This window comes from Brassica napus, chromosome A10, assembly GCF_020379485.1.
Source record: "Brassica napus cultivar Da-Ae chromosome A10, Da-Ae, whole genome shotgun sequence".
NCBI lineage: Eukaryota > Viridiplantae > Streptophyta > Magnoliopsida > Brassicales > Brassicaceae > Brassica > Brassica napus.
Window position 1 is genome coordinate 13446748 of NC_063443.1, and position 19003 is coordinate 13465750.

The window sequence follows — 19003 nt, forward strand, 5'->3', positions numbered from 1 at the left end:
TCCACTATACAAAACTATCCTCGTCGTTAATGATCAAATTCACTTAAAGTTAATCGTCATTTAGTAACAAATTACTAGAAACTGAAGGAGAGTGAGGGAGAGACGGATGTACCAAAAAAGAAAGAAAATACAGGAAGAGAAATTCTCAAAAAATAAAGAAAAAGAAAGAAGAGAGGTTGTTTTGATCATTTCCTATGAATGTTTACTCTCTTTAAAAAAAAAGGTATAGAATGGTTTAGAGAATAATGAACAAAATTTACCTAAAAACATTCTTTAATGTTTAATGTAAATAGTTCAGTCATTCAGAAAATAGGCTTGTATAATACCAGTAATTAGGAAAACATCAAATACGCTAAAACTTGCATTTAAAGATTAAAATATCTTATAACATAAAAGCAAAATGAAATCTCTAATATTTATTCAGTTTTACTCTCGTTTAGTATTTTATTTTAACAAAATATGCTTTTAATACTAGGGGAGCACATATGCCATCTCTCAAGGTAAAATTTCTGAGATGGAAAAATTGTTTGCTGTGAGAATTATAGTTTTTTTTAGTATTGAGTAATGCATAATAATAACACCTCTCAAATTCCTTTCTTTTTTTGCAGTTGCGCCTGTAATGTATGCTCATTTGGCAGCTGCACAGATGGCAACTGCGGTGAAGTTTGAGGACAGCTCCGAGACTTCATCGAGCCATGGTGGGATCACAACATCTGAAGCAGTACCTGTCTATCCCATGCCAAAGCTGAATGTGGATGTTGCCACGTCAATGTTCTTCTGTTGAAGCATATAACTATTGACTCTAGATCCTAACTCCTAAGCAACAGAATAAAAATCTGTGTTATGATTTTCGTTTTATTAACATATTTAGCATCTTGACTCTGCCTTTGCTAGCGCTGGTTAATCTATGTTTCAATAAATTTGATTTTTAAAACTTGAGTTTGCATTTTATCCTAGGAAAATAATTATTCTACTGTCCTTTCTTGAACGACTTTACAAAAATGACATAAGAACTGATTAATGAAACCTAAAAAAGTTGTTTATGAAAGGTCATTTCATAGTAAAACAACGAAATACTTTGATATAATTTTCCAAAATTTAAGTATTTTGAAAACAAATCTTACTTTTAAGAGTTTGTAAACTAACTTTTTATGATCCAAAATCATCAAAATACCTTGAATAAATCAAACAAAATAAGCTGCGCCGATATACTACAATCTTTGGCATGATGGGAACTGCAATGAAGTTTCAGGACATGTCCGAGACTTCAACGAGCCATGGCTAGAGGTAGCGTAACATCTGGAGCAGTTCATATGCCTCCCATGCTGAAGCTGTACAAGAAAGTTACTATTTCCATGTTTTTATGCTGTAACAAAACAATTTTGACTTTAGCTGTTTTGCTACCCGACGCACGAAATTTGACACTAATTTGACTCTGATAAACATTGTTCTCCCTGTTTTAATAAGACTAATGTTTTAGAATTATCACAGATGTTAAGAAAATATTTTAAATTTAAATTATAAATGCATTATTTTATGTTTCACTATTTCTTATAATGTAGTCAATCAAAATACAATTTTTTTTTAAAAAAAAAATTACTATGTATCATTATTACATGCATTGGAAATATAAAAAATTGATTTTTAACAATTTTTTTTGAATATAGATCATTTTGAAATGTTGACAAAAAAGATCATTTTTAAATAAAGGGAGAATTATTTATCCAAATATTAATTTTGGTTAATTCAAAAGTAATATCGAGTAGTAACACGTTTCCTCAGGCAGAGTCTATAAAAAGAGGAAAATGAAGAGGTTTGTCTAACACGTTTCCTCCAGAAAAAAAAAAGAAGAAGTTACAAATCTCTGTCTTCTTCACTAAAAATAAGCATAGATAGCGCAACGACTAGTTTGGCTTCGTCATCGCACTCTTCGTCTCCTCTTACATACTCCGTATCTTTTTTTCCTCAGGCAAGATTTTCTCTTCATCTTTGACTATTGTTTGTTATGTAATAAATCTTCACGTCTCCACTTCTTGCTTGTTCTGTTTCATTTTTTCATGATTAGATTTTATCAGAATACGTTTGATTTATTAAAATACTATTAAAAATGTTTGCATCCTCTCACATAACTCTTTTCTTTTTCTCTGGCAAGTTTTTTCTCTTCATCTTGACAATTTTTTTTCTGTCATATATCTTCAAGCTTATCTCCATTTTCTTGCTTTATTCTTGATTAGGTTTTATACAAATGTGTTTTAAACTTTTAAGTTAATGAAATATGATTAAAATGTGACCTTGTGGGTTTAACGACTCCAGAAATGGATCCGAACAAGAGTACTCATCTTCAAATGGCTCGGAGTGGTAACGGTTCTAGAGGACAGAAGATCGATCTGCTTACTAACCACTTTGGAGTCAACTTCACCACATCAAAAAGTCAACATTTCTTCCAATACAGTGTAAGCTTATTAATGTCTTTACTTTCATCTCTCTCTTTTTTTGAAAGTACTTATTACAGTGGGATGTGTTGGATACAGGTCGCTATCACATATGAAGATGAGAATCCAGTTGAAGCCAAGGGTATTGGCAGAAAGATTCTTGCAAAAGTTCAAGAAACTTATCAAACTGATTTGGGTTCCAAACACTTTGCTTATGATGGCGACAAGACTCTTTTCACTGTTGGTCCTCTTCCCAACAACAAACTAGACTTCTCTGTCGTTCTTGAAGACATGTCTTGTACCAGAAGCAACACCAGTACCAGTGACGCCAACACGAAAAGATTAAGGCCTCATAATCAATCCAAAAGATTCAATGTTGCAATCAGCTTTGCTGCAAAAATCTCAATGCAAGCTATTCAAGGTGCTCTTCAAGGAAAGGAAACAAATGATCTTCAAGATGCTGTAAGAGTGTTGGATGTTATCCTGCGCCAGAATGCAGCTACCAAGTTAGTATACATTTTCTTGATTTTTTTATTTCTTTACATCTTAATGTTTTTTTATGGTAAAATTTATATTTTCATGTTGTTACTTACATAACTGTTTTTTTTTTTTTTTTGCAGAGGTTGTCTTCTTGTCCGTCAATCTTTCTTCCACAATGACGCAAAATACTTTTCAAACAACCATGGAGGTTTTCATCTATGCAGAGGATTCCATTCAAGCTTCAGAGCTACTCAGGGAGGCTTATCCCTCAACATTGGTAACTCTTTTTTTCATTGTACAGTTTCTAACGTCGAATCCAAACTCATCTTTCTAACATTTTGTTATTTTTCATCAGATGTTTCTTCTACATTGATAGTATCACCTGGTCCTGTTATTGATTTCCTTGTTTTAAATCAAGAAGTGAGAGATCCATCCTCTATCGACTGGAAAAAGGTACTTACAAGAACTTCAGTGGTATGTTTAAGGTTAAGTACTTATTTGATTATGTTCTCTTGTTAAGGCTGAACGTAGTCTCAAGAATCTTAGAGTTAAAGTCGACCCCTCGAATCGAGAATACAAGATAACCGGACTAACTAGACTTCCTTGCAGAGACCAAACGTATGTTCTGAACTAATATCTTTGGATCATATGCTTTAAACTGCTTTGATTTGGTTATAAGTTACCTTTTTTATTTTGCTTAAGGTTTCTTTGGAAGAAAAAGCAAGGAAACGGGGAAACTAAGGAGGTTGAGGTTACAGTGTATGATTACTTCACTAAACATCTTGAAATTGAACTGCGTCATTCAGGTGGCTTACCTTGCATCAGTGTTGGTAAGCCAAAACGTCCTACTTACTTTCCCATTGAGGTAATATTCTGCTTTCTTTTTTTTTGTTCTCATCACATTTTCATTCTTTGGTGATAAAACTTGTGTGTTGTTTTTAAAACATTTTCAGCAATGTCATCTTGTTTCTCTTCAACGCTATACGAAAGCTCCTACAATTTTTCAGAGGAGTAAACTTGTCAAAGAATCAGTACAGAAACCACAAGAAAAGATGAATATGTTAAACAACGTAAGGGTTTTTAAAAATTTCATTCTTCCTCCTTTTTTTTTCCGTTGTTATTCTAATTTTCAAGTTTCATTGGCAGGCTATTAAGGACAGTGGTTATAATAATGACCCTATGTTACAAGACTGTGGTGTCAGAATTGACTCTGACTTCACTCAAGTGGAAGGCCGCGTCTTACCAACACCAAGGGTATGGCTTACCTTGCTTCTCTTGCAAGTAAACATTGATCAAGTAACTCCTTTTAAATCCTGATGAATAACGTTAATTATCTGTCCTCGTTTCCAAGCAGCTGAAAGTAGGCAATGGAGAGGAGTTTCAACCTCGCGATGGGCGTTGGAACTTCAATAATAAGGTACATAGGTTGATTATCTTTTCCTCAGTTGATGAATATGGTAACCTTTGATACTAGTTGAATCTTTCTTTTTGCAGAAACTTGTTGAGCCAGCTACTGTTACTAGATGGGCTGTTGTGAACTTCTCTGCTCGGTGTGATACAAAAAGGCTTATTTCTGACTTGATTAGATGTGGAAGGATGAAAGGAATCGTAAGCTCTCTTATATGTGGATCATTGCTTGCCTATATAAACTTAAATCATATATGCAATGCAGCATTCTTTTTAATTAATTCTTCCCTTATTATTTGTTTTTTTTTTCTTTCAGAACGTAGATCCTCCATACAAAGTCGTATTTCAAGAAGATCCTAATTATAGGGGTGCACCAGCCAACATCAGAGTAGAAAAGATGTTCGAGCAGATGCAATCTGAACTCAGAAAAGAAGGAATAGAAGGAAGGCCAAAATTCATTCTTTGTATTCTTGCCGAAAAGAAAAACTCTCTTGTTTATGGTATAACTGTTTTCTACTATTCTTGAATATGTTCTCTCTCTTTTTTTTTTTAATAAACTAATGAATGTAAATGTGAATTTTTTTTTTTCGGAATTTTCCAGGGCCTTGGAAGAGGAGAAATCTTGTTGAAGAAGGAATTGTGACTCAGTGTATTGCTCCTACCCCCAAAATAAATGATCAATATCTCACAAATGTTCTCCTCAAGATAAATGCCAAGGTGATCACTGAAATTTCAATCACTTAGAATTTCAAGATTGATTATAAAGACATTACAAGAACTGATTTCTTTATGTCTTATACGCAGCTTGGTGGACTGAACTCCCTGTTAGCTATGGAGCGCTCACCACGAGCAATGATGCCTTTAGTAACGCAAGTTCCTACCTTCATTGTTGGCATGGATGTATCCCATGGTTCCCCTGGCCAGTCTGACATACCATCAATTGCCGCGGTAACATTGTTCCTCGTTTCTTATGATGTCATCCATATATATAGAGAGTTAAGTCTAAAGTCTTGTATATGTTTGTGTGTTTTGAAACCATAGGTTGTGGGGTCCAGAGAATGGCCACTCATCTCAAAATATAGGGCATGTGTGCGCACACAATCTCGGAAAGTGGAAATGATTGATAGTCTCTTCAAACCTGTCACCAACGAAAAGGGAAAACAAGTAGATGAAGGAATTTTCTGGTTTGACTTCTTGGACTACTCTTGTGTAGTGTTCATAACTTGTGGCAGAAGCTTTGTCATATTAATGAGAGACTTTATGCGCTTTTCAGGGAGCTCTTGTTCGACTTCTACATAAGCTCGGGGAAGAAGAGACCTGAACACATTATCATTTTCAGGTATAGTGACATTTATTAGGGTATCATGTGAAAGTATTATGATACATTTTGGTTAACTCTTGATTATTAATGTTTACATGTAGGGATGGTGTGAGTGAGTCTCAGTTCAATCAAGTTCTCAGCATTGAATTGGATCAGATGATGCGGGTATGGATTATGGTTTGTTTATTTATTTAGTGTATGTTGTTGGACATTTATGGACTTGGTTTATTTTCTTGGGTTAGGCATGCAAGTTTGTTGAAGAAAATTGGGAACCCAAGTTCACAGTGATCATTGCCCAGAAGAACCATCACACCAAGTTCTTCCAGGCTGAAGGCCCTGGCAATGTTCCTCCAGGTAAAAATCTTATTTGACCTGAGAAATGATTTTCTTTTGGTCATTGTGGTTATAATGACTTGAAAAATGTTTACCATTTGACTTGCAGGAACGATAATTGATAGCAAGATTTGTCACCCACGCAACAATGACTTCTATCTCTGTGCCCATAATGGAATGATTGTAAGTAAATAGCCTCCTTCAAAACCGCTGCTTATATGAGACAACCACATGCCTCATTTCTGTTAAAAATCTTCTGCTGGAATCCATTATGAATCTTTTTTATGTATGGAATGAAATTTTTTTTTAATTGATGTTGATGTTTTAGGGAACTACAAGGCCAACACATTACCATGTGCTCTATGATGAGATTGGATTTTCGACAGATGACCTCCAAGAACTTGTTCATTCTCTATCCTATGTGTAAGCATCACAATCTTTGTCTATTTACATTATCTATGTACTGAATTAGTCAATTAAATCTATAAAATGTTTGGTTGCAGCTACCAGCGGAGCACAACTGCCATCTCTGTAGGTAATTTTTCTGATCAATATCAGTATATTTTTAGATGATATGGACAACAAACTTGTTTGATGTGAGATTAGAGTTTTGCTTTTTAGTATCGAGTGTTATGAGTAATATAACACATCTCAAATTCCTTTCTTTTTTTGCAGTTGCGCCTATAATGTATGCTCATTTGGCAGCTGCACAGATGGCAACTGCGGTGAAGTTTGAGGACAGCTCCGAGACTTCATCGAGCCATGGTGGGATCACAACATCTGAAGCAGTACCTGTCTCTCCCATGCCAAAGCTGAATGTGGATGTTGCAAGCTCTATGTTCTTCTGTTGAAGCATATGACTATTTGACTCTAGATCCCTTTCTGCCTAAGCAACAGAATAATAATCGGTGTTGTGATTTTCGTTTTAAAAAATATTTAGCATCTTCACTCTGCCTTTGTTGGCGTTGGTTTTCATATTATTCTACCAAAATTTAAAGTATGTCCTTTCTTAATGAAACCTACAAAAGTTGTTTATGAAAATTTATAGTAAAATAACGAAATATTTTGATTTAATATTCCAAAATTCTAAGTATATTCTGAATACAAATTTTACTTTTAAGAATTTGTAATATTTCATTTCACTGTAGAATAAGATTGTATGAGTTGCTACATGAACCTGAGAGATGTTATAACCCACGTCCCACGACACAAAATAACTCTGATAAACATTACTTTCTAATTTCTAGTAACAAATTTATAAAAAGAGATCTCTTATAAAAATTACTGTAAACTCAAAGCTTAGTGGTTAAATACTTATCTTTTACATAAAAAACGCTCTGGAATTTATGGATTTGAAACAATTATAGCATGTTACACTCTGAGATACATCAATACAATTATACAAGGACACATATGAAACTATTACTGAAGTGAAATGTTACAAAGATTTTTTCCTACATACTATATTAAAGAGTTAGGATACATATTCAACGTAGCCTGTCCCCAAAACCTTGAAAAAATTCAGAAAAGCAAACTATATACCCCCTCTATGGTTATAAACCTGAGAAAATGCATATTGAGGGCCTGAGGCTCTAGGTGGTTCGTTGTCTAACATGCCGGCTGCTGGTATCCCCACCGCCACCGCCGTCTGATAGTTGAGCCCACATGCTGAGAGACTTGGCTCCTCCAATACTGTTGCTGCTTTCTTCGTAGCCAGCCACTGCCTTCAGAAGCTCGGACTGGAGTGACGGACATCAGATCTCTTAGAAACACAAAGAGTTATAAGAACAACTTTTCTTATTAGCTTTAGAAACTACTCAAAACTAAAGCTCTCAATATGTTTCACTTAGATCATATGGAACACCTCTCCATTAGACCTATATTTATATGAAAGACAATTCCCTTTAACATGTGGGATATGGAAAACACAAACCTAACCTAAATAGAAACTTCCTTTTCCTATTTCTAGGTTTCCTTATTGTGTTTATCTTAACATATTAAACATCTAATAATATGTTAAGTTTCCACAAGCTTGGAATTATCCAACATTCACCCCCTTAATTCCAACTTGAATTAGGGAGATCAATTTCTTGAACTCCGATTAAGCTCCTCATTTGCTTGAACTTAATCATCAAGTAATCATCCTCCACCACACCATGGTGTGCGAATCCACCCATTGAATTCACATCTTTCTCAAGGTTAGACCGGATGCTCTCCTTGCTTCCGTACCGCTTCTTCTTAGAATCGGCCCAGTTCTTGTATAACCTTCTCATGACCTCTTCACTTAAGTTGCGATGAGTCTTGTGGCTGAAGCTCACTGCGATGATAACTCTGGTCACATCCGCCATCTTGCGTACATGAGCTCTGGGAAGGATGTCGGCCTTCTGCTCAACACCCAACTGATTTATCTCTGGTTCATCTTCATCCTTTGAGAACCTTGACTCCATTGGTACATGCGTTGTGTCACACGCTTCCACCTTTGTGTCACACACTCCTCCGTGAGTCGTGTTGCACACTCCTACGTGAGTCGTGTTACACACTTCCATCTTTGTGTCACACAGGATTCCTTGAGCATACCTCTCTTGCTTTATTCTGATTCCGTCTGCTCCTTGAATCACCTCTATGCCAAGGTAGTACGTTAGCTTACCTAGATCTGACATCTCGAACTTCTTAGACATCTCCTCCTTGAATTGCCTAATCACCTTAAGCGAAGTTCCTGTCACAAATAGATCATCAACGTAGATGGCTATGATCAAGACGTCTCCTCCTTGAGTCTTGCAGTACACTGATGGTTCCTTCGTGCACTTCTCAAATCTCATCTCCTTGAGAACCTGATCGAGTTTTACACTCCATGCTCTGGGTGCCTGGCGTAACACATGCAACGTCTTGTGTAACACACAAACTCGATCATCTTCTCCTTTCTTCTCAGAACCAGTCGGTCTATCTTCAAGCTCCCATATCTTGTTTCTTGTGATAGACTCCAACTCGTCTTCCATAGCTTCAACCCAATCTTCTTCACAAGATAGGTTGAACTCATCTGAGGCAATCTCTCCTCCTCTATCGGTGCATCCTAGATTGAGCACATCTGAGGCAACCTCTCCTCCTCTATCGGTGCAACCTAGATTGAACATAGCTGAGGCAACCTCTCCTCCTCTATCGGTGTGAGATCTTTTGAACCGATAGAATGCCTCACGATTATCTGCTGGTGTTGGTGGTGTGATACATCCACACAAATTTCCAAGCAATAATCTCACTGGCTTTGATGTACAAATCATGGCCTTAGTCAGGAATGTGTCTCTGGCTTGCTTCCCTGCGAGACATGTGTCACACACGCCTTCTTTGTGTGTTACACTCGGGAATGAGTGTCTCGTTTGCTTCTCTGCGAGACATGTGTCACACACGCCTTCTTCGTGTGTTACACTCTGCATTCCTACGACCATCTCCTTCCTTACCATGTTGTTCATCACTCCATAGCATATATGTCCTTGTCGAGCATGCCACCTCCATGTAGCATCTTCGTCCCTGACATGTAAACACTCCGGGTAGCTTATCTCCATAGGGGTCTTGTAGAGACGGTTTGGAGATCTTGTCACACGAACTAGCAACCTTCCATGCGAATCTGTGAACGTTAAGTAGACATCTTTCATGTTAACCTCACATCCGTTCTCTGTTGCTTGCCCAAAGAGTTATAAGGACATTCATCCTTCTGCTGTTGGCAACCGTCTGTCTCCAGGACAGCTGCAATATTGAAACACCACAACCAAATTCAAACACAACAGAAGATCGATTATACACTTGATTTTCATAAATAAAATGAAATGAACTGTGTTTATAATCCGATTGGTTTATTACTGATTTGAAAACTGAACCAAATCCAAATCAACATTGCATGAAGCCAAACTGAACTAAACCGAATTACAAATGATTCTATTTGTTTTTCATTTCCACAAGACCAAGAAAACCAAAACACAATAAGCAGTAATCAAGATTAGAAGCATGCATACCTGGAAGGTTCTCGGCAGTAAATTTTAGGCAAACGCTCTTTAGTTCTGTAGCTTTATATATATGTCAGCCAATGCTAAGATCTTGGCAACGGACTTTACTGATACGCCTTTGCAGATGTGAGATTCACACAACAGCCTGAGCCTATTCAGGTAATACTTGTCCGCAGCTGCTAAAAGCTTTGCAATCAACGTCTCGTATATACTATTTGGTTCAAGCTCATTGAAAAATTTAGACTTGAAAAATGGAGATCGAGCAGGCAGAACTAATTTATGAGTCTTGAAACTTGTCGCCAGCAATGTTAAAAGTGACATCTTTCTTTTAACATGCTTCCTTTGTATAAGGCCCAGTATCAAGCGACCGCTCGAAATGACTATGAACCTTATGGTTCCCCTTGCCGCTTTGATGAACTAGAGCGAGCTCAAAAAGCGCCATGACTTCAGTGCCTTCGCTAGCCAAGGCGACGAAGACAGAGACGTATGAGGAGTTATCCTCCCACGGTGAAGTTATCACTAGCTACATGCTTCCCAACGTCTCCTTTCCTTGCTAATTTTACCAGCAAGAACTTAACTATCCGGTTTATCTTATTTTTTCCCGGTTTATCTTATTTGCTTTGGTTTATAGCTATTTTGAGGTACGGTTCAAATTGATTTACATAAAAGGTTTCACAAATGACAAATCAACTGAACCGTAACTCAAAATAGCTAAACCAAATCAAATAAGATAAACCGGATTGTATTTTCTGTTACAAAGCGGTTAATGAAAATGACCTGTCGTCTCTCTCTTTCAAACAGCGAAGGTTGTTGTGGCGGCGGGGACGGAGATGATACTTACGGAGGAAGCTCTAGTACTCGGCATCTCCAAAGCGGCTTCCTCCGGTAGTCATATCGCTGCAGGAAGCGCTTGGGAAAGTGTTGGCGGAGGATATTGGTGCTCGTGATCCTCTACCACCATATCCAGCTTTCGTCAAGATGAATGCCCCCCACTATTCTTTCATGACGTCATTGAAAGCTGGCGACTTTGGCTATTAATTGTTTGGTTGTCTATGATCTAAAATCTGCTCTTAGTACCTGGTCGTGAGTATAAAGTGGCTATTCTTACTGTCTCAGCTGGACCTGCTCGAAGGTATGCTTAATGTTAAATACTTTATTGATTGTTCTGTTTTTTTTTTTTTTTGCTAAAATTTGTTGCATATAATATAAAAGTGGCAAAAGCATACATAATTATGATATTACGTAGCTCTAGAGGGGAAAGTTAGTAAAATCATTCTGAGGCCCATATGGATCATGACCTTGAGAAGAATAGTCCAACGGGAATCTTGGCCTTCACGAGTTTTGCTCAAGCTGTAAGAGAAAGCCCATAATGAATTATGGCCCAGTGGAGTTCGTCAATGCCATTCTACGGGGTAACGGGATGGTCTCAAGCAAGCGAGAACCAAAGCTGCATGGACGCACTTGATTCAATCGGATCAGATTCACGCAGCGAGGATAGTCTGTTTTTGATGGTAGAAGAGATGGTTGAGAGGATTGCTTCCTGCGACTTGAAGTGAGATCGGTGGAGCCTGTTATTACGCTCACGCCAAAGTTCGTGAATCAGAGTTTGCCAAGCTAGAATTGTGAGATATCGCAGTCGATTGTCTCCTGTGTAACGGCTCAGAGCATGCAAGTTATCATCCCAATCGTCTGAGGTAATAGCAAATCGGAGTTTCGAGGCAAGGTTTCTCCAGATTCCAGAGGAGAAGGAGCAGCAGAAGAAGAGGTGGTTCCTGCTCTCTGGAAGTAGATTACACAAAAGGCAGAGAGGGTCTGTCTGCAAACCCCAGGACAATAACCTATCACGAGTAGGGCATCTGTTGAGCACAAACATCCAAGTAAGGGTCTTTAATTTTGGGATTCCTTTTTTCAGCCAAACCACTTGGTGCCAAGGAACCTTTGGCTTTGATTCCCTCATGGAGTTGTAGACTTTAGCTGACACAAATTTGTTGTTCGATACAGGTGCAGAACCCACGTTGCTCCATTCCGGTGTGTCCTCATGATCTGAGAGAGTTACGGTTGATAGAAAGACTTGAACTTGCTCCATCTCCTGTGATCTTGCCGGCCCTATTGCCCAAGAGTCTCCAACCCACAGCGATGCTAGTGATGAAGAGAGGGGGATACCGTAGTGTCTCGGTCCATTATGACCAACAAATTTGATTAGCTGTCCAAATGGAGACCAAGGCGTTGTCCAGAAGAAGATTGAATTTCCATTTCCCGGTAATATTCTGATCCGCTCCGTTGCAGTTTGTCTCATTCTCAGTATCTGCTTGAATAACCAAGTTTGCGACTGGTTCTCTTTCATTGACCAGAAGCATTTATCTTTAATAACATTCTGATGTATCCATGCTACCCAGACAGATTCTGTTTTGAAGAAGAGCATCCAAAGTAGCTTTAAGGTGCAAGTGCGGTTCCAAGATGCAATACTACGGATGCCTAATCCCCCTTCTGCCTTAGGAGTCGTAACAGAATCCCACGCCACACGAGCTGTATACTTTCCATCGAGATTTCCTTTCCACAGGAAGGCTGCACACATCGAGTTGAGTTGTTCTGTTACAAACCTGGATGAGTTGAGTTTATATATGCGCGCCTCTACATAAAAGAAAGTGCATCTAGATACATCTCTCCAGTTCGTTATTCTGGTGAGGTCACTTATTCGATGCCATAGTAACAACGCAACGTAAAATATTGCTCCTTGTCAGAGTGAGACAAGGAAGCACCACAGTGCTTTGCTACATCTTATAGCTTAAATCTCATCCTGATGCTACTTCTCCTTAAATACTCAAACCCTTTCCTCATAGTTTCTTTTTTTCCTTCTCCCTTGTTCCTCTACTTCAGAGGACTGGGATGGCAAGTGTAAATTTTGTTTTGCTTCGATTAGTTCAAATTTGCTCACATAACTACTTATTCCTCCATTTGTTTACTGACCCTTTCTGATTTTCTTGTGCTACTGCAGTGGACACAGGCTGTATCAGTGATTAACTTCTCTTCAGAAAAAAATGGGAGGAGCCAAGGTAGTTGCAACAGCTAGCTGTTGTCCCCGATGAAGTTGAAAGAATCAACGACATTCTTCAGGAATGGAGCGATGTTGACGAAATAGACCTCATTCTTACACTTGGTATATAAACATCTAGTTACGTATCAGATTTGGTGTAGGATCATATTTTGAGAGAACTACTTCTTGCAACTAGGTGGTACTGGCTTCACTCCAAGAGATGTAACACCTGAAGCAAAACAAAAAAAAGTGATCGAGAGAGAAACACCCGGTCTTCTCTTTGTTATGATTCGAGAAAGCTTAAAGGTGATACTTTTTCTTGTCATGTATGCAACTTGGTTTTGGTTACTATTTCTTTCCAAACCGAAGCAGTTACTCGTCTCCACTCCTGGAAAAGAATGGCGGTGGGTAGTTATCTGATCCCGTTTTCCTTTTTCTCTATGAGCAGATCACGAGCCATTTGCGATGCCCTCACCTCTGCAGCAGGAATTAGGGAGGCTCAACATTGGTACAAATCTCCAAAATTCACACTGCTCTTATCATCTTAAGTTAATCATCATCACTCACGTTTCCAGGTCTTTTTTACTTTTTTCAGATAATCAACATACCTGGGAACCCAAACGCAGTAGCCGAGTGTATGAAGGCGCTGTTACCAGCGTTGAAGCACGCTCTGAAGCAGATCAAAGGAGACAAGAGAGAGAGAGAAACATCCAAAGCATTTGGAAGAACCCATTGCACCACCGGCTGACACATGGGAGAAGACGAGACAAAGGATAGTGGCTGTTCTTGTACTCACTGAAACTTCTCAGCTTCTCTGGTCAATGAATCAGTCCCCAAGTGAGTGTAAAAACTTTTCAGAATGTTTGTTGTTTACTGAGTTACATGAAACCCAACTACATATGGTGCGAGAAGGCATTTTTTGTAATAAGAACTACTTGTAAAAATGTGCGAGAAAAAATAAAATTGTGTTGGTATTTTTGTTTTATGTCCAGTTTAATTATCTTTTGGTTATAACAATAAATGAATTAAAAATAGGTAAAACCTGGGAAAATAAATTAAATTAAATTAAATAGTTGTGTTTGTGTATGAGTCTCCTCCTTCCCCGGCGGAGACTGAACAGAAATAATAGGAGCAGTTTGAAGAAAGGGAAGACTATAAGAATGGGTCAGCGCGCTCTTCAGAGAGTCCCGCCGTCGCTTCCAAGCCGCACTCCTTCTCTTCCACCACCGTCTTCCTCTTCCCCCTCCCTCCGTTGCGCACCCTCCTCTCGCCGCCCCCTCCGTCCCAGGTTTTCCTCTCTTGATATTTCCTTGTATTATTTATTACAATCATGAGCCCCTGATCATGTTGCTTGTGAGGAAACAGACCTATGTCGTCCCACATTGTCGGTTATCCCCGCATCGGTCCCAAGAGAGAGCTTAAGTTTGCACTAGAGTCCTTCTGGGATGGGAAAACCGGTGCTGAGGATTTGCAAAACGTTGCTGCTGACCTGAGACGCTCCATATGGAAACATATGGCTGGTGTAGGGATCAAGTACATTCCCAGCAACACTTTTTCTTACTATGATCAGATGTTGGATACCACAGCCATGCTTGGAGCTGTTCCCTCTAGGTACGGTTGGGAAAGTGGTGAGGTCGGGTTCGATGTTTACTTCTCCATGGCTAGGGGTAATGATTCTGTTCCTGCTATGGAAATGACCAAGTGGTTTGATACAAACTAGTAAGTGATCGAATCCTCTTTTTTTTTTAATGTTTGTAAAGAAAGATTCTAATGCTAATTAAATGCCTTAACAGCCATTACATTGTTCCTGAGCTGGGTCCTTCTGTTAAATTCTCCTATGCATCTCACAAGGCTGTGGAGGAGTTTAAGGAAGCCAAAGCGGTAAGTTGACTGCAACCTTTCTTAGTTAAAAGCTTGTAGTCGACCTGTTAAAAGGTTCTTATTCAAAATTGTGCTTTTTGGCTGCTCATGGCACAGCTTGGCATAGACACAGTTCCTGTGCTCATTGGTCCCATGACCTATTTGCTCCTCTCAAAACCAGCAAAGGATGTTGATAAATCTTTCTGCCTTCTCTCTCTGATTGACAAGATTCTTCCCGTCTACAAGTAAGACTCTTATTAAGGTTTTCTAGAAATTGTCTTGAAGAATGGTTCTTGTAGCATATAGTGCTCGAGAGGTGTTAAATGGTTCCTATGTCATTTTCTTATTTGTCAGAGAAGTTTTGACTGATCTTAAGTCTGCTGGTGCACGTTGGATTCAGTTCGACGAGCCTATACTTGTGATGGATCTTGATACCAACCAATTGCAGGCGTTTTCGGATGCCTACTCTCACATGGAGTCATCTTTGGCGGGGTTGAATGTTCTTATAGCCACATACTTCGCAGATGTTCCTGCTGAAGCGTACAAGGCATTAACGTCCTTAAAGTGTGTAACTGGGTTTGGATTTGACCTCGTTCGTGGATTAGAGACTCTTGATTTGATCAAAGTGGATTTTCCTCGTGGGAAGCTGCTATTCGCTGGAGTTGTTGATGGAAGGAACATTTGGGCCAATGATCTTTCTGCTTCACTCAAGACACTACAGACTCTTGAAGACATTGTTGGAAAAGGTAATCAGTAAACAACCTTTTATTCGATCGTTAGCCTCAGAATGATGTAAATCTTTGTCTTCTCTTTTGCAGAAAAAGTCGTTGTCTCTACTTCTTGTTCTCTACTCCATACGGCTGTAGACTTGGTGAATGAAATTAAACTTGATAAAGAACTAAAATCATGGCTTGCATTTGCTGCACAAAAGGTCGTTGAAGTTAATGCACTTGCCAGATCATTCTCTGGTGTTAAGGATGAGGTAAGGTACATATTTGCTTATTACATTACGCACATCGTTTGAGGACTAGGACTATTATCTCTTTGTAGGCACTGTTTGCTTCTAATTCCATGAGACAAGCTTCTAGAAGATCATCTCCAAGGGTGACAAATGCCACTATACAACATAATGTAAGGGGTTTTCTTACAAATACATTTTGTACCCTGGACTTGGATCTTTAATTACTTTCTTACTCAGGTTGCTGCAGTAATTAAATCTGATCACCGGCGTTCTACAAAAGTAAGTGCTAGGCTACAAGCCCAGCAGAAGAAGCTAAACCTTCCTCCTCTTCCAACAACTACAATTGGATCTTTTCCTCAAACCCCAGATCTCAGACGGATACGCAAGGAATTCAAGGCCAGAAAGTAGGCGTATCTAATCCGATGATGTATCTAAAAACTGTAACATGACATTCTTCTATTACTCATTCACTCACTGCATTTTGTAGGATATCAGAAATTGACTATGTCCAAGCTATCAAAGTCGAATTTGAAAAGGTTGTTAAGCTTCAGGAAGAGCTTGGCATTGATGTATTGGTGCATGGGGAGGCAGAGGTGAAAACATACTAAAACACTAAGCTTATTATTCGAACTATTGCATTGTTTATTCCCCTGATATGCCGTAGTCCTGCAGAGAAACGATATGGTGGAGTTTTTTGGCGAGCAGCTGTCTGGCTTTGCATTCACATCGAATGGGTGGGTCCAGTCATATGGATCACGTTGTGTCAAGCCACCTATCATCTACGGTGATGTCAGCCGACCAAAGGCAATGACTGTCTTCTGGTCTTCTATGGCACAGAAGATGACCAAACGTCCTATGAAAGGGATGCTCACTGGTCCTGTTACAATTCTCAATTGGTCCTTTGTTAGAAATGACCAGCCCAGGTGTGTGACAACCCAAGCCTATCAAATTCTCTTTTCACTCTATATGGTGGTCCATCTCACGGTTGCTGTTGTTTATAGGTATGAGACGTGTTTCCAAATTGCACTTGCCATTAAAGATGAGGTTAAGGACCTTGAGAAGGCTGGTATCACTGTTATCCAGATTGATGAAGCTGCATTAAGAGAGGGACTGCCTCTCAGGAGATCCGAGCAAGAACTTTACCTTGACTGGGCCGTCCACGCATTCAGAATCACAAACTGTGATGTGCGAGACACTACTCAGGTCGATCATCTTTATCTCACTTTATTGCTCCATTATGAAACAGATGTAATTTATTCATGCTCTCCTTGTACCTTCATGCAGATTCACACCCACATGTGCTACTCAAATTTCAACGACATTATCAACTCAATTATAAACATGGATGCTGATGTGATCACTATTGAAAACTCACGGTCAGATGAGAAGCTCTTATCAGTCTTCCATGAAGGAGTGAAATACGGTGCTGGAATCGGTCCGGGGGTTTATGACATTCACTCTCCTCGTATCCCATCCGCTGAAGAAATAGCTGAGCGTATCAACAAGATGCTTGCAGTTCTGGATAGTAAAGTCCTTTGGGTGAACCCTGACTGTGGCCTAAAGACGCGGAAGTACTCTGAAGTTAAGTCTGCACTTAGCAACATGGTTGCTGCTGCCAAGCTAATCCGCTCTCAGCTAAATAAGTCATAAAGCCTTTCTCATCAAGTAAGTTTGTTCATACATAACCACTTTCCTCTCTCTATAAATCCCTTATTTATTATCAATGAACCTGTAATGATTGTTCTGGCACTGGAATTATGCTAAAACTGATTTGAAATCTATAAAATGGAGTTTTTTTTTCTCATTTTCTAGTTACACATTTGTAAACAGACATGTAGAGGGGAATTATCAAATATTATTTATTTTCTGCATGAGCAAACATATACATTGTGTGAAGGGTCACTCATTCCTCTGAGTTCCACACAAGGGATGAACGTACTGCATTTCTAGCATAGAGTAAGATTAGCAGAACCAATGTAATCGAAGCAGCCATATTGCAGAGTAGCTGCCTTTGGCTTTTAGCTTTCTGTACCACATTTCCAGTTGCCTCTTTGTACTTCTCGAACAACTTCGCTCCAACTTTGTCCTTCTCTTCATCTTTGGAACTCAAAGGTCCTTTTGGCTCACCAATTAGTTCCTTGTTGTCATTCTGTACTTCCCCTGCTTTTTTATGTGCATCATGCTTCAGCTCTTCGGGTTTAAATCCCAGGCCTTGTTTGGCCTCATGTTGATCACGTGGTTGCGTCATCACCGGTGGTTTGACAGGTGATTGAGGGATTCCTGTCTTGGCACCATCCGGCTTCTCGACCGTTGCTGCTTTAGCACCCTGTCCTTGTTTTGTCTCTTGTTGATCATGTGGTTTCTTGACCACCTGTGACGGTGGCTTAGTATGAGGGCTCCCTGTCTTGACTTTGGAATGTCGGATGTAGAGTTTGTTATCCTTGAACATAGCTGAAACCGAGTCAATATCAACGGTCATGGGAATGTTAATTTCGTGGCGGAAACGAATCCATTTGTTTCCACCAGTTGGACGTTCTCCTGTTAGTCTTAGCTTCCTTGTTGTGGTTACCGCCACCTTAACTTGTTCTTTCTTGAATCCTAATCACACAAAACAATGCATTATGAGCTTTGCTTGGTTCTTACCAAACTACTTATCTCTCTTCTTTCTGTTGTAGAGAAATGAAACATGAATAAACAAGATTGAGAAGAAGAAGAAGAAGACAAAGAACCTGGAAGATCAACGACAAGGATCTCAGCGTCTGGTTCAAAGGTCCATCTAGTTGCAGGCTCAAATTCTTGGTAGATTCTAGTTGCAGCCATTCTCTCTCTCACTCTCTTTTATAATCTTTGGTTTAAATAGAAGTTAATGTTTATGTGATGTGAGAAAGCAGAGAAACATCAAATGAATTTATAGGCAACGAAGATTATTAGACAGCAAAAGAGTTTTGTTTGATTTGGTTTTAGTTTGAAGAAACGAAGGCTTAGTTCTTTTGGTTTTCTTTGTCTTGAAGCTTTTAATGATTCTTTGGATTGAGTTCAATATTAAGTATACCTTTATTATTTGTTATATTCATATTTTTTTATTTTCATGTACGTATGAGAATAATATTTTCTTATACACATGCAACGTTGCATGAAGATGAATCCAAACACCCCCATTGTTATGCTCACCATCCTTGC

At 38.9% G+C, this 19003-nt stretch overlaps 3 protein-coding genes and 1 pseudogene across 4 annotated transcripts; 2 read left to right on the forward strand and 2 right to left on the reverse strand.

The window, feature by feature from the left end:
- The first annotated feature begins 1817 nt into the window (after window positions 1-1817).
- LOC106369766 (protein argonaute 9-like) lies at window positions 1818-7045 on the forward strand. The gene is made up of 22 exons (XM_048743080.1): window positions 1818-1969; window positions 2314-2453; window positions 2532-2938; window positions 3053-3189; window positions 3268-3365; window positions 3433-3530; window positions 3615-3777; window positions 3866-3982; window positions 4059-4166; window positions 4267-4329; window positions 4407-4520; window positions 4636-4819; window positions 4921-5036; window positions 5124-5267; window positions 5361-5503; window positions 5593-5658; window positions 5742-5805; window positions 5883-5994; window positions 6083-6156; window positions 6302-6396; window positions 6477-6508; window positions 6649-7045. Exons 2-22 carry the CDS (start codon window positions 2316-2318, stop codon window positions 6822-6824), a joined length of 2649 nt encoding a protein of 882 aa, XP_048599037.1. The 5' UTR covers window positions 1818-1969; window positions 2314-2315; the 3' UTR covers window positions 6825-7045.
- A 520-nt stretch (window positions 7046-7565) lies between these two features.
- On the reverse strand, window positions 7566-10410 carry LOC106421269 (annotated as a pseudogene).
- Window positions 10411-12965: 2555 nt separating this feature from the next.
- LOC106371698 (5-methyltetrahydropteroyltriglutamate--homocysteine methyltransferase 3, chloroplastic-like) lies at window positions 12966-18905 on the forward strand. Of its 2 annotated transcripts, XM_048743082.1 has the most exons (17): window positions 12966-13125; window positions 13199-13308; window positions 13451-13510; window positions 13598-13839; window positions 14093-14290; window positions 14368-14721; window positions 14796-14883; window positions 14980-15107; window positions 15217-15608; window positions 15681-15844; window positions 15913-15993; window positions 16061-16227; window positions 16311-16416; window positions 16496-16746; window positions 16825-17026; window positions 17108-17488; window positions 18499-18905. In XM_048743082.1, the coding sequence occupies exons 5-16, from the start codon at window positions 14163-14165 to the stop codon at window positions 17471-17473; spliced, it is 2427 nt and encodes an 808-aa protein (XP_048599039.1). In that variant the 5' UTR covers window positions 12966-13125; window positions 13199-13308; window positions 13451-13510; window positions 13598-13839; window positions 14093-14162; the 3' UTR covers window positions 17474-17488; window positions 18499-18905. The 2 variants fall into 2 exon arrangements, with proteins under 2 accessions (XP_048599039.1, XP_048599038.1); XM_048743081.1 differs by lacking the exons at window positions 12966-13125; window positions 13199-13308; window positions 13451-13510 and having other exon boundaries at window positions 13561-14290.
- On the reverse strand, window positions 17661-18791 carry LOC106371699 (inactive protein RESTRICTED TEV MOVEMENT 2-like). The gene is made up of 2 exons (XM_013811793.3): window positions 18553-18791; window positions 17661-18421 (listed from the first exon to the last, which is right to left on the reverse strand). Exons 1-2 carry the CDS (start codon window positions 18641-18643, stop codon window positions 17727-17729), a joined length of 786 nt encoding a protein of 261 aa, XP_013667247.2. The 5' UTR covers window positions 18644-18791; the 3' UTR covers window positions 17661-17726.
- Window positions 18906-19003: the final 98 nt, after the last annotated feature.

Coding starts and splice junctions, on each gene's coding strand:
- LOC106369766 (XM_048743080.1), top strand. CDS start 2,316: ATGGATCCGAACAAGAGTACTCATCTTCAAATGGCTCGGAGTGGTAAC. Junction 3,366..3,432: donor CCTCTATCGACTGGAAAAAG/GTACTTACAAGA, acceptor TCTCTTGTTAAG/GCTGAACGTAGTCTCAAGAA. Junction 5,504..5,592: donor GTAGATGAAGGAATTTTCTG/GTTTGACTTCTT, acceptor TGCGCTTTTCAG/GGAGCTCTTGTTCGACTTCT.
- LOC106371698 (XM_048743081.1), top strand. CDS start 14,088: ATGAGTCTCCTCCTTCCCCGGCGGAGACTGAACAGAAATAATAGGAGC. Junction 15,845..15,912: donor TCTCTGGTGTTAAGGATGAG/GTAAGGTACATA, acceptor ATCTCTTTGTAG/GCACTGTTTGCTTCTAATTC. Junction 16,417..16,495: donor TGGTGCATGGGGAGGCAGAG/GTGAAAACATAC, acceptor GTAGTCCTGCAG/AGAAACGATATGGTGGAGTT.
- LOC106371699 (XM_013811793.3), bottom strand. CDS start 18,643: ATGGCTGCAACTAGAATCTACCAAGAATTTGAGCCTGCAACTAGATGG. Junction 18,422..18,552: donor CCTTGTCGTTGATCTTCCAG/GTTCTTTGTCTT, acceptor TTGTGTGATTAG/GATTCAAGAAAGAACAAGTT.